The sequence below is a fragment of the Vanessa cardui genome, chromosome 23, assembly GCF_905220365.1.
Source record: "Vanessa cardui chromosome 23, ilVanCard2.1, whole genome shotgun sequence".
NCBI classification, from domain to species: domain Eukaryota; kingdom Metazoa; phylum Arthropoda; class Insecta; order Lepidoptera; family Nymphalidae; genus Vanessa; species Vanessa cardui.
Window position 1 is genome coordinate 323080 of NC_061145.1, and position 14412 is coordinate 337491.

General features: G+C 34.2%; 2 protein-coding genes across 2 annotated transcripts in view; both read left to right on the forward strand.

Annotated features, from left to right (window-relative positions):
• Nucleotides 1–8789, forward strand: part of LOC124539898 — a 35988-nt gene extending 27199 nt beyond the window's left edge. The window contains exons 6-10 of the mRNA XM_047117260.1: nucleotides 4761–4925; nucleotides 5899–6031; nucleotides 6584–6766; nucleotides 7311–7449; nucleotides 8064–8789. Of these exons, the coding sequence (XP_046973216.1) occupies nucleotides 4761–4925; nucleotides 5899–6031; nucleotides 6584–6766; nucleotides 7311–7449; nucleotides 8064–8203 (760 nt within the window). The 3' untranslated portion in view covers nucleotides 8204–8789. The remainder of the gene's footprint in view (nucleotides 1–4760; nucleotides 4926–5898; nucleotides 6032–6583; nucleotides 6767–7310; nucleotides 7450–8063) is intronic.
• A 648-nt stretch (nucleotides 8790–9437) lies between these two features.
• On the forward strand, nucleotides 9438–10496 carry LOC124539740 (sulfated surface glycoprotein 185-like). Its single transcript, XM_047117084.1, has one exon. The coding sequence runs from the start codon at nucleotides 9559–9561 to the stop codon at nucleotides 10300–10302; it is 744 nt and encodes a 247-aa protein (XP_046973040.1). The 5' UTR covers nucleotides 9438–9558; the 3' UTR covers nucleotides 10303–10496.
• Nucleotides 10497–14412: the final 3916 nt, after the last annotated feature.

Below are 14412 nucleotides of genomic sequence, written 5' to 3' on the forward strand. Positions count from 1 at the left end.
CGTCAGATAGGGAAGTATGGAAGAAGACATGCTGCGCCAAGTAAATTGGGATAAGGACAGGAGGATGATGATGGTTACTTAGTGAGAAAAGACAATTCTGGACTTTGTGAAGGAACATCTGAGTAGATACCCTGACAATGAATGACAATCTCTAACCTCTTACTAGCATTATAAAGATCATTAAAAGACTTCAATAGGTATTTTGAAGACTTACAGTTTTGCCATCGCTATTTTTATAGAATCATAATAATTACGGAAAACGAATTACGTGAAGATATTTTTTCATTTAAGAACAATACATAAAAATAACATCGACTCGCACTTGAGTAAAGCTCAAGTGCGAGTCGATGTTATTTTTGATCGATAACTTAAGAATTTCTTACGAGAAGAGTAGGCCTTGCACACCTCAGGGACTTTGGCTTTTACTTTAACAAACATTCCTTAATATTAAATAAATAAAATTATTAACTGTTATAACTATGACCTCATTTAGTTATAATTAAATGCAATCATGATATGGTCATCGAAAACAAAATTGATTATTTTAAATATGCAAAGGAAAACAAAGTTTTGTCGTTTTAAAATTATCTTACATAAAAAAAACGAGTTTTATAAGTAATGTAAAAGTAATAACCATGTAGGCGTGAGTGTAAATTTAATATATTTTAAACATTACGTGATATCGTTAAACCGTATTGGTTATGTAACACTGCAGATAACAGTTCTCGATAGCGATGTGTACCTGTTATTTAACTGTTTCCGTTTTGTTTAAATTACATGTTTTATAAGTGATCGGTGTTTTTGTTGTCGGTTTAATGACTGTTACTGCTGTGTAAATCTTGGTGTTGCTTTTTATTATCTTCCTATTGCATCTTTGAGTCGTTTCTAAATCTATATACGTTATTAATCGTCTGGGTTTTTATCAAATACAATCTTTTGTATTACACTCGTTTCCAATGATTGAATAAACATTTGAATAACTAAAATGTTTGTACATATATGCGAGGGTTAGAGGGGAGGATTAGCAGTTGCTGAATCACTTGTATGATGGATGAAATTTGGGACATTTACCTAACAAATATTATCAACTTCATCCGCAAGAAACGAGGTTCATATGACACCTATCTGTGAAATAGGTAGTCTGTTCCACTTTGCAGAATGATACGACATTTTATACCAAAATTATTGACATAGTTTGCATAATTAGTCCACTAAAGTAGCAGTTTCTTGGTCACGTGTGTCGAAAGGCCAAGTGAACTCTAGAGTAGAAACAATCCAGACAAACGCTGCTAAAAGAGCCTTCTAGCAAGGTGGACAGATGATTCGAAGAAGGTGATCACGATTGGCTGACGACGATCGTGATTAATTGCTTTGAACATTGTAGTTATGGCTACAATGACCAAAATACTCACACAGAAAATTTACGAAGGCCCCTTTATCTTAGCGAAAGACGGATGCGAAAGATAAACTTGGGGAGGCATATTCCCAGCAGTGGCCTGCGAATGGCCGATGATGACCATAATTATGGATGGTCGTAACCGGTACAAGAATCAATCACAATAGATATTTTCGAATTTCAACTGACAAAAAGTCTTCAGGCATTTTGTTCTGACGTAACAAAGTGGCGGCTGAATTAGCGCCTCATTCAAGCATTACGTAGACCATAAAGTTACCGTTTGAAGTAAAGTCTCCGCGAACCGGCTCGTTTGTTCACACAATGTGCTTCTCGTGTTGTTATTGCTATTGTTAACTTTAATAAGGTTGTAAAATTTCTCTCCATTCATATTTTAGATACATAAAATTACGACTGCATCTAATCTTATTGTTGAAGAATTGCTTGCTTTGTTATGATGGATGGACTTTTTTCGCTTGTCTGTGTAATGTTTTACTTTTTGCAAATTAGAAAACGGGACATTTTTTGTTCCCATTTGAATGCTCATGTCGAACGACTTTATTCATCTTTCATCATTTTCATTTATTAAATGTTAACATTTGTAACGTATTCGTGTTGGAGAAGTGACGCATACCTATACATAGTAAGGTTTTAGGGCTTATGGTCATTTGAGATCTGAGATCGGGCTCAAAATAGACATCATTGCTACTTCTAGTTGTTTCATACAAAAATGAGGGTATTTGCAGGCAATTTATTGTTAAAATTAGTAGATGTGCGATTAAAGCGTTATTGTGAGCCAAAAGCCAGCAAAGCACAAAGCAAGCAAGCAAACTTCTTTTGGTGACTGGGCATTGGCAAGCTCGTCTAGATAATAAAATTATACATTCTACCGCCAAATAGGAATAGTTAATATTTATGGGTTTCGGCCAGATGGGTGAGGGCACGAGTGTAATTATAAATTTGAGGGGTATAAAATATCATCTGATTGTGTTACATACATATCATACGGAGTCCTATATTTTCCAAAATAATATTTAGTCTATGTTACTCGTGAATAAAGTAGCTTTTAAATAGTGAAAGATTTTTTTTTAAATCTGTCCATTATTTTTGAGCCTATTCATACAAACAAAAAACAAAGTTTTTCTCTTTATAATATTAGTATAGAGAACGAATGGCTTCCTATTATGTGTATAGATAATAATGACGGAATCCAATTTAATCAAAACGTCTATACTGTCAAGAAAGTAAATAAAATGAACATTGATTAATATGAAAAGTATTTGTAAACAACTCTCCGATGAAAGTTTTGGAAATCGAAGTTTTCCAACAAATCGTTTAAGAAAAAGTTAGGTATGCTGTTTTCTCTGCTATCTAGATGTTGTTTTACTTAGTAAGATGTTACTTACATCGCATTCATTGAGTTGCTAATCTCGTATTTCTTATTTATAGTTCTGATGTATTTACTTAGACAACTTCGTAGCGTCTCAGTAAATTTCCTTATTAATGAAGTTGTAATGATCTTTCTTTACAGATAAGATTTTCTTTTGATTACTACTTGTTATACAGTCAGCTAATACTTTCCTATTCCTACAGTTTTCATAATTATCAGTATTAAAGAGTCAAGTTGCATGTAAATTATTTTATAGTGAGAGAAATTAAATATCCTAGGTTAATTGTGAAGTCGATTACACTAATCAATAAATAGGATATAATATTATTAGCTACACCACGCGGTTTGTCCTGCGACAATCGTTACAGCTCCTACTATGGTGCCTGTAAATAATTTTATAAACTATTTGATTAATATATCTATATATTTTGATTTTCCTTCTCGTGTAACTCTGTACAAACATTTTACGCTTTTGTTCTATCTATTTAAATTATGTCCAAACTTTTTTGAGTTTCCCTTTTGTATTATAAAGCAATACATTTAGTGATAGCTTCGTTTAATTCTCACTGTAATTACGGTTACATAGAAAACGATAATGCGTTTTATTTTGGAATAAAAATGAAATGTACTCGAATAAATTTAATTTAAAGAAGAATAGAAACAGCGTCACATTAAGAAATGGTAATTAATTTCGCTGCAAATGGATAATCCGAGGCAAGACTTTCTTATTTCTATTACCTGCACACATTTTTGTATTAATTACAATATGACGGAGTCATTACACTAAAAAATTATATAAAACTTTCGTTCCCAGGAACGTGGTCTGGGAAAGATTATATCATCAGACTTTGTTCTGAAGCCAGTTCATTACGCGAATTATCATTTCTTATTGTTCTTGGGACGAGTTGCTCGATCTTACGTTTGAAGCCGGTGGATAGAGTGGAGACTTACTAGTGGGTAATTGAGTGACTGACACAACGTTCCGACTCAACAAAGTAGTCTTCATCATAGAGTTAGCTAAAAAGACTTGTATTTGTATATGGATAGGTATCGAAATTAAGATCATGAAGCTGTCTTTCGATTAAAATTGTAGAAAATTATGGAGATAAGATTATCAATTGAAACAATCAATTTATCAATCAACAATTTATTGTAATTTTTTCTCGAGTAGTGGATTAGAGCTTTATTATGTTCTGTTGTTCTAAAACGTCGTACGAAATTAGGGTAGTAACATCTGAGATGAAAGCATTAATAAGTCTATGGCTTTTTTAATAATATAGACAAATTTTAGAAACAATATTAAATACCGAAGCTGTGAAATTCGTGCACATTGTCGTATCCCAAAAAGTATCAAACCCAATCAAATCAAACGCTTATCCAATATTATAACAACAAATATATGTCATATATGTTTACACGTACTCTTGAGGATCAGGAGTTCCATTTGCAAACAGCACTAAGACTTAAGACAGAATGAGAGAAGAATATTTAATTATAATGTTATTAAATATTACATTATTTTTATAACGCTCTTTTTAAAAATATGTTTAAGTAATGATTGAGTCAAAAGTGGAGAAGAGAGACGTTTTTTGGAGCAACTTTTAGCCACAGATTATTAAAAATAAAAACCTAAAATGTAAAGTGCTTAAATGCAAAATTTTCAGAAAAAGTGATCAATTTATAAAAACACAATATTTATAACTTTTAAAGTCACGATCATAAATAGCTTCATCTGTTTCCGTATAACACAGAAAATTCTACATGTTTATGTCTCTCTTATTTATTAACACCCCTAATTACACAATGAAGGTTTAATTCCTTTGGGACACGTTAAATATCACTGTTGCGTTTTGTTGTCATTTTTTTGTAGATTATCTTAATTAGTAGTTACAATTAGTTAATATGTTTTTATTTTTGTTGTTGGCGTCGTGTCTTAATAAACATTTCTTTCTTTAATTATTAAAATTTCTATTTCAGGCCAGTTGCAGGTGTATTAATGAGCTACTCCCGTGGTTGTGCAGCTGTCTTGTCTCAGATGAATGAGGGTCATTTGACGGCGGAGACGACGCCGCGCTCGCCGACAGACTCCGCCAGTGACGGCTACCACTCCGACAGCGACGACTCACAGCAACATCCAGACAGGTGAAGAAACAGCTATGGTCAACGACCAGCTTGATATGTGTATAAATATACATATACTTGCGGTCTGTCCCGGCTGCATATTGATATTAAATATTCTACAGACTATACTACTATACTATTAAATATTTACGACATCACATTAGAAACTTCTAAAATTATTAGTGTTTCTTTACTAATATAGTAATCCATATATTATATACAAAAACCTTCCTCTCGAATCACCCTATCTATTAAAAAATAAGCATCAAAATCTAAGTAATTGCAGCGGTAATCTTTGTTTTATACTATGTAGTAAATGTTAACGGTGGTTAAGTATAGTACCGATAAATATAACATATCCTGTAGTAAATATATGTAATTATGTAAGCTTCGATTTAATTAAATATGATTATTCAAAGGTTTTATAAGGCTACTTGGTTATATATATACTACTTGGGTATAAGAATACTTTGATTTTGATTTTATGCAATAATTTATATAGCTTATAAGATTAGTATACTATCATTTTCAAATTAGTATGTTTGTGAGTTTCCAGAACTAAGTTTCTATGCGAAAGAAATGACCGTTCATAAGTATCACAATAAAAGCGTTGTGTGCTCTAAAATGGTCGTCTCAGCTTTGAAGAGAACGCATATATTATTTGAGATAGTATTTTCGTATTTCAAAGGCGACTTGAGAGCAAATTGAGTTTATTGTGAAATTCGGAGACGTGTTCATATTTGCGAAGGCCAAATACAAATCTATGTCGATATTTTGAAAGCGCTGAATCTTGTTCGTTACACCTTGTTAAGATCTAGATAGTAAGATATAATGGTAGACGAAGAAATTGTAAACAGCAATGTCCTGTCATGTCATGTAATCCTACTCTCCTTAACGGGAAAATTTATACTTTCAAACGTCGATTATTAGTTACATGGAATGTTAGTAATAATCTTGTTTCAATTTTTTTATGGTTTTCCTTCCAAATTTGCAGGAGTAAGCTAGTGTCTCAGTACGCGGCGGTGTGGGCGCGTGCGGCCGACGAAGCGTTGCCGGCGCTCGCCGCGCTCGAGCCTCTCAAGCCTACACCCAATCTGAAGTATAAGATTGTCTTCTCTATTGTTGTTGTAAGTATTTGTTTAAGTCAATACAATCAGGTCAATTATATCGATATCAATAGTGAATTACTATTTTTAAAGAGCAATTTCTTTCATGTCAATAATTGCTATTATTTTTCTACAGGCGTTTCACTATTCATATTCTGTAATTTGACTGCACATTATACATTAGATATAACAAATATATTAAGATTATAAAATTATAATATTTAAAGATAAAGTTTAATTGTTTTGGTATACTATTGTTTTGTGTTACTTTATACAAGACTTCTACCGCCAACAAGAAACTAGAACACAGAAATGCTTAGTATCGCTGTGTTCTAGTTTGAAAGGTGAGTTAGCCAGTGTAACTATAGGCACGGGAGACATAAGGGAATCTTAGCAATATGACGATTGGTTAACAGAAAACGAAGTTGATTCCCTCTGTCAGGCTGTATTTTTTCCGAACCAGAGGTAACAAATCAATGTTAAATGTAATACGGGTATATATTATTCAAGACAAATATTAAAATTTTTAAGGGAGTTTCGGAATAAAATGACTAAGTATCCTCATATCGTTAGCTCTCCTTCCGGGCGGCGATCAGTCTCCGAGACAAGCGAATCAGCGAAGTGAAGGCTCTGCTCGGCTGCGAGTCGGACGCGACGCCGGGCGCCGCGCAGCTGTCGGCCGCGGCCTTGCGTCTGCTGCGGAGCACTGCGCACACGTTCCCGCTGGGGGAAGCCGAGCGGACTGTTATCAATCAAGTACGATATCTTCTACACTTATAAATGTTTATAAATGAGGACGATTTATTTTGTAACGCCTAAATGTAAAATCTAAGCCAATATACTTGGAACTCATACCATAATGTTCAACGCATTGCAGAGGAAGTTTTTGGTATCTTATTATTGAATTAACAGTTGCGCTGTGTAGTTACCTGCTTTTTTTCTATTAACGCGACGAGCGTTAATATCATGTTCTTGTATTAACTATGCCACACTTTGTTTGGATTTTCGTTGGTAGCTGTGCTAGAAGAATACCTTAATTTTGGTAGTGTTTAAAATAAGATGAAAATAAAAAATGGTTCATTTAAAGCTTTTTTAAAAGTATTTTCTATTCGATACCAGCGATCTCGTGTATGAGTTCATTTTCAGAGACTTCCCGTAAAAGACACGTTTTATCCGATTTTAGGTATTTCAAGACTACGTTTTAAATTGCTGATATTAACGTTGCATGTTTTTTGATTTGTGGAGATGATTCCATTAACATATCAATACTGACGTACTAAATACGGCTTGTGTGTCGCAGGTAGCGAATACGCTGCGGGAGTACCCCTGCCTGTCTTCGTGCGGAGCCCTGCACGCGCTGGCGGCGGCCGCGTGTCGCGCCGCGTGGGCCCTGGCGCTGCATTCACCGCCCTTACGCATAGACACTGACTTCACACCAGGTAGGAACCCTACACATACATATTCACGAGCGTTTTCAAATTGTCAATGTCAATATGAAAATGTTCGCGATATGATGTATACAATTATTGAATTTGAATTGAAAATGAATATGTTTTTAAAATTTAAATAATAATAGCCATCATGCCCTATTTAATTTTCAATTATTTATAAATAAATAAATGTTGGATAACATCACATACATTACGCTCATGCTAATGTAAGTAGCTAAAGCACTTCTGTTATGGAAAATCAGAAGTAACAACGGTACCACAAACACCCAGACCATAGAACATAGAGACACTAACATAGAAAACTAATTAAATTTTGGCCCGGGAATAGAACCCGGTACCTCGCGACCCCGGAGGTTGACAAAATTTTCACTCGAGACGCAATTTTAAAACAAAAAATTTAAAGAAACTAAATCAAAACATCCGGTAGATAGGCTTCTCTTCTCCACTATATGTTGTGGATAGAAATGAGGCAGAATTTCATACGGCATTTTAAGCAGATATCTTTCGAGTATTCCGTGCTGAGACGGAATTATAAACAGAATGGCACACGTATTTTATTCCAAGCTCGTTGAAAATTTCAAAGCAATGTATTCCATTTGCAGTCGTGATGAATCCGGACAAGCACGTCCGCTTCTCCCTGGGCGACGCGCGCGAGCGGCGCTCCGACCTGATCAAGTCGTTCGTGTGGCCCGCGCTCATGGACGGCAACAGATGCGTCTTCAGGGCTGTCGTCTTGACCTGACACCACGCCTCATATCCATGGACCAATACCACCTTCACTTCGATTGATTTCACACCAGAGACTAAAGGCTATTGAAGTTTTAGTAAATAGTATTTATGAAAGATATTTCAACTATTTATAAATACATGATAACTTTGTTACGTTTCACGTTTTAATTATTCAACAGATCGTCATGAAATTGGCATATGTGTTGTCAGTGATAGATAAGAAACATCATGTAATTGATCATGGAAAATGTCTTGAACCTAAATGTATAATGAAAAATGTTTCTTTCGAGTGTCAATCAATGCTGATAACAAGTTTAACGTCGGGTGTAAATGATAATAAATTAAATGTGACAAGAATTGTTTTCGGTCTTATAAATAATTTGTAAAGCAAACGATTTAATGAAATCAATTCGTAGATATTCAATTTCCACTAATTGAATAGTGGATTTAATTGTTAAGTTACAAATTAGTACTTCGATGATATAATATTTATTCTGTACAAAATATTCTAGATATATTTTTTTTAATAAATATATAATTTTCGAATATTTTTATATATCTTTTTGAGTAGAGGTGTGTACATTAATTTTTATTCGTTAAACAATAAGCTACAATAATATTTTATAAATATATATATTTTGAATATATGTTGAATTTATTTATCCTTTTCATGTTAATATAGTACAACAAGATACACGTTCTAATCTCGTAAAAATTAAAATGAAAATATACATACTTAAATCAAGTAAGCTAATTTTACAAGATTATAATCAATGTAAACCTACTATTAGTTAATAGGTTCTGGCGAGAAGAATCAGCAAGAATCTTATAAGGATAATTTATTTCACCACTTAAATAAAATTAAATTTCGTTAACATATTCTCCTGAAACAAAGTACTACAAAGGTGTTGGTAAAGATCTTTTTGTTCTTGAAATCAAGAAAATCTCGTGTCATGAAAGGATAGTAAAAGCTTTCTGTACATGAACTCTTTTCAATCGTGCAGTTGTGTTTGCGTAGTCTTGTCAGTTTCCATACAGTTGGCTTATCTCTATTGCAAAATTCCGAGGATGTGACCACAATGGACTTAAAGGATATGAAATTAAATTGGTGACAAATCATACAAATTATTTTCAGTGCTGAATGACTAACAAAGCAACAAATGATTCATATTAATCTATAGAATGTATCCATTTATCAGTGACGATAAGATTAAAACTGCGAACAATATAAGCCGTGACCCAATACAGTCGATAGTGATTACAAAAAATACAGCGCCCCGACTAGAACTCCAACTAGAACGAGGAGCCATTATTATATTATTGATAAAGTGTATTCTGTTTTAAATTAATTACCGATCTCAAGTGAAGATGAGCTACCCACCCCACGGACCACCACCTCCCCCGTACTACGGACACCCTGGATGGAATCCGCCACCACCGCCATATCCTCCTCGTCACACTTATCCCCCCACAGATTATGGCCAAGTTACACCGCAGCACCCGCCGCCAATGCCCTACTATGTTCCTGGAACAATGATGGTACCCGTGCCTGTCATGCCACCACCGGACACCAATCAACCAACATACATCACCAATTACATCTACCACGGAGAGACGTCCAGCACGCCATCTGAACAAGTGCAAATATCTGAGACAGCTGGTGATTACGATTGGGTTCCATCGACTTCGACGACAGCAGGCAGTCTAACTGGGAAAGCTGTGATTGGAGGTCAAGAGGGTTGGGATGGCAGTCCTCTATGGGTGATTCGGGCTTGGCACAATGGGGACTTGATTCCTGGGAAATTATCCGTGAGACACAACGCAGCATCTGTCATGTATAACGGTAAAGAGATTCCAGTTCAGAATATAGAAGTTCTATGCGCTAAGCCTGATCACCTCAGGTGGGTGCCGGCCTCTAATGGATCTATACCTCCTGGAGCGATCGCCGGTGGGAGAACGACGTCTGGAGAGACTCTATACGTCGGAAGAGCGAGACATCAGCTATCATTGACGCCTGGCAAAGTTCATCCGACTCATAACACTTGTTACATAGGATTTGGGGGGGCGGAAATCGCTTACAAAATGTACGACGTACTCTGCAGGATAAGTTAGATGGGTAAAGACTGATTATTATATTGTGAATGTTTAATGGGCAAACAAATTATGCAATGGACTATCTATTATAATTCATAAAATAGGAGTGTAGCATATTTTTATATAGTGTATTCAATAGAAGTATGCAATTCCTCCAGACTCATATGTTATAAAATGTATTCAATAATATATTTACTTTAAGTATTGTGAAATCGTACCGTGTTTGATTACACCCTTTATCTTCAACAGATATACTATCAGTATATGATAAATAACGATAGCGAATATACATTTTTTCTTTGTGAAAATGATTGCACATGATCCTTAACTAGCTAACCGACCCGGCTTCGCACTGGCACAAGGTTCTATATAAAGGATTGATACTGGAAGAAAAAATATATAGATACACAATTTTCATGTGTGTACATTAATAGTAGTATGCGTACCTCTTACAGTATAAGTAGTTATAAATAATAACTTTTGAATGTCGAAATTGTTTAACTCGATTAAAACTAAGCTTTTCTTGTTATTACTTAAATTATGTATGATTCTCTTACAATAGTTGTTATGTGTTTTAAGGTTTTGTGTATGTACATTATTCGTCTCGTTATAGCCTGTCTACCGCTGAGACGTAAGAGAAAAGGAAGCCAGACAGACTGGTCCCGTAACGCGTTACGTAACAAAGTGGTTTACCCTCCCAAAAGAAGTTATCAACTTAATAATAAATGTTTGTTATTAGTTGTTGTAATTTTAAGAACTTATAAGGAGTTTTGACATAATCATTTCCTGCATGGAATGCCCTTTGAACCTTAAGAATATTGAATGTTATTAATTAATTTTATCATAAAGTACCAAACTGTTAGATGTTATTAAATGTAAAACTACCGTTACTTTTACTTTCTAGATATGAAAGGCTTCGCGTTCGAGGCGTGCAAAATGTTAAGTATCCATTTCTTTAGCAACTTTTCTATCTAAAGCATCCGTCTTGTTTGTTATAGATTAATTACTGATAAAATTAATATAAAACAACTTTTATTAACTACTGCGTTCTAAACCTTCTCCTCAGAAGGGATAGGAGGCTTTAGCTCAGCAGTCGGAAATACGCAGGGTTTTGTTGTTGTATGTAACTACGCTAGGATTAAGATAAGGACATCTTCTTATTATCCTGCATCTGATTTGTATTAGATATCAGTGTTATTGTTTTTCATATAACTGTTCTATTGCACTGTTTGTTTCCAAAAAAATAATAAATAATAATAAATAAATATTAGTGACGTCACAACTATTTTGTTTCCTTTCTTATCTTATCTACGCATTGTTATTGAATGATTCTGCTATCCGCTTTACTTTTTAATATTTAGTATACGTAAAACTTATTTTAAGCATTAAATATAATAATACAATGATGAACAATACGTTGAAATTGGAATGTAACGTAAACTACGTAACGTTACAGCAAAATGACGTATGGTGTTATATTTCTATTTCGTGTACTGAGTGTGTTAACAAATAAAACCTGATACAGATTGTACCACTGGCGGTAAGTAGTCCTACTACTTAGTTGTACAATCAGTCGCTTATCAATTGGCGCTGAAGGAAATGTTATCAACTTCTTTAAATGTTGAAAAAGAATAACTACTGAGTTTCTTGCAGGTTCTTCTCGGTAGAATCTACTTTCCGAACCGGTGGTAGCTTCACTTAATTGTTAAATGACGATTCAAAAGTGCTTGAAAAAAGCCCAATTGAATAAAGTTTATTTTGATTTTGATTTTATATCGTCAATACACTAACCAACAACCAACCTTGGGAATAAAGAAGTCACCCATAAAATCGGAACGGCAACTCTAAGCAATGTTGCTTGACTGACTCTAAAAAGATTCAATTTTTTTTTTTGAAAGGCAATTTTACAAACTATTAACTGCCTAACATATTCATATTCGATATATGTATATTAAATAACAAAGATAGCTTGGGCGATGCGGATTCTTATTAAAGGAATATTTTTTATAATGAAATACGAAGGACGAAAAAATATAGCAATCTATTAAGTATATTAAACGTAAGGAGAAAAGAGAAAAGTAATATAACCCTCAATTAGGTATATTACGATGGAAAACAGTTCAGAAAAAATAACAACGTTATATTACGAAAACAAAGAAAAGATACCTCCTTCTCGACGTGTACGCAAAAAGATCAGTTTAAAACAAGCTTAAACACTAAACTGTACCGTATTTAAAGCATTATAAGCAGTTATCAAAACGCGTGAAATATTACAGCTTTAAATTACATCTAAGTGTGGAATTTAAAGATCATTTCCTAGATTTCGCCCACACATGCTACTGTGTCATTGGGAAACAAGATGCTAGTTTTTAGTGGTTTTTTTCACTTTAAAAATGTCATATAAATTTTAATGAAAGAAAAGTGAGGTAACTTTTGTATTTCTGATGATATCCTGTTATGCAAGAGCGCCTTAAACTTTTCTCAAGATACCTTAGCAGTTGGATATTCAAAGGATTTATTAACTGATATTTGGTAAAGTACAGTAAAGTAACAGTCTGTAATATCCCACTGCTGGGCTAAGGCCTCCTCTTCCATTAAGGAGAGGGTTTGGAACATATTCGACAACGCTGTTCCAATGCGGGTTGATGGAATGCACAAGTGGCAGAATTTCGATGAAATTAGACACATGCAGGTTTCCTCACGATGTTTTACTTCACCGCCGAGCACGAGATGAATTATAAACACAAATTAAGCACATATATTTAGTGGTGCTTGAACGGGCTTGAAACACAAATCATCGGGTTCTACCACTACCACCACAGTACCACTGGGCTATCTCAGCTCTTATCTTATTTGATTTGGTAAAACCAACCGGAAATTAAATTTTAAAAAATCTTACACAGTTTCATTTATTTAAAAAATCTTCTATATTGTCGTTTATTTACGGCAATCAAAAGAGAGCCTTTTTGTTGTCCTTTCCTCCTCTTTCCAAATGGTCCCATAAATGTAGGATGTGGCACTCCACGCGGATCAGATAAGGAATGGTCTCGTTGGACTTCGTCGCCAAGAGTCCACTTTCTCTAAAAATAATATCTACAACAGGGTCACCACCACTAAAAGAAATTACTTTTTGGTTATTTTCAGTTAACAAATTGATACGGAGACAATATCAACTTTTTAATTAATAATCAGCTCGAAAAGGCCTTGCCTCGGATATCTTATGCAAATTAGGGCAACTTTCGTTGAAAGTAATTGCTGCTAAAGTTACAAATTCAATATTGAATATTAATTGGGCGCTGGCATTTTGATGGATAATTGTATTTATTATGCTAATAGCTATGACTGACGGATCGCGATGAACATTTTCAATTTTATCCGTGAAAATATTGCACGAATCTTAAATACCTACGAGTTGGAATTCATTGTTGAAAATCATGTTAATCATCTGAAATATTTGGCGCACTTTCGAGCGCTCTGCACCTCCTTGCATGGGTCGAGAAGAATTGGAAGATAAATCCCAAATTAGCTTTGTCAAACACGCATTTACACTAATTAAATTACATAGCATTAAACTTATTATATATTCAATTAATTAAAATAATTTTGAACCTTACTTGTTTCTCTTCATTCATTAATATATTTCGAAGGTAAAGAAAAGATGACCGAGAATGATGGATTGACATTGGGAGATCTTTTTTACTTTGAGTTTTCTCAGGTATACAGGTGAGGTATGAAGTGTTACGGAGAATATTTGAGACGTAAGTTCCATTGTTAGAGAAGACCGATATATCATATATACATACATATTATACATCATCATTACCACTTTTTAAGGAATGCATTTTTTATTTTGATGTAGTCATTACCGATTTTAAGACAAATTCACCGACCTTTACTACACTAGCAACCCGATTCGACTCCGCACGGGTGCAATACTGATACTAAATAATCTATAGAATTTGTTTATTTATCAAAATCACATTAGAAACATATAAAATGATATGTGTTTCTTTACTATATTGTTTAAGTATTATCTACAAGAACCTTCCTCTTAAATCAATCTATCTATAAAAAAAACGCATCAAAATCCGTTGATTTAAGCATACATAGGAACAGACAGTGGTAAGC

Excerpts from the sequence above, each read along its gene's own strand:
- LOC124539740 (XM_047117084.1), top strand. The coding sequence starts at position 9,559 with ATGAGCTACCCACCCCACGGACCACCACCTCCCCCGTACTACGGACAC.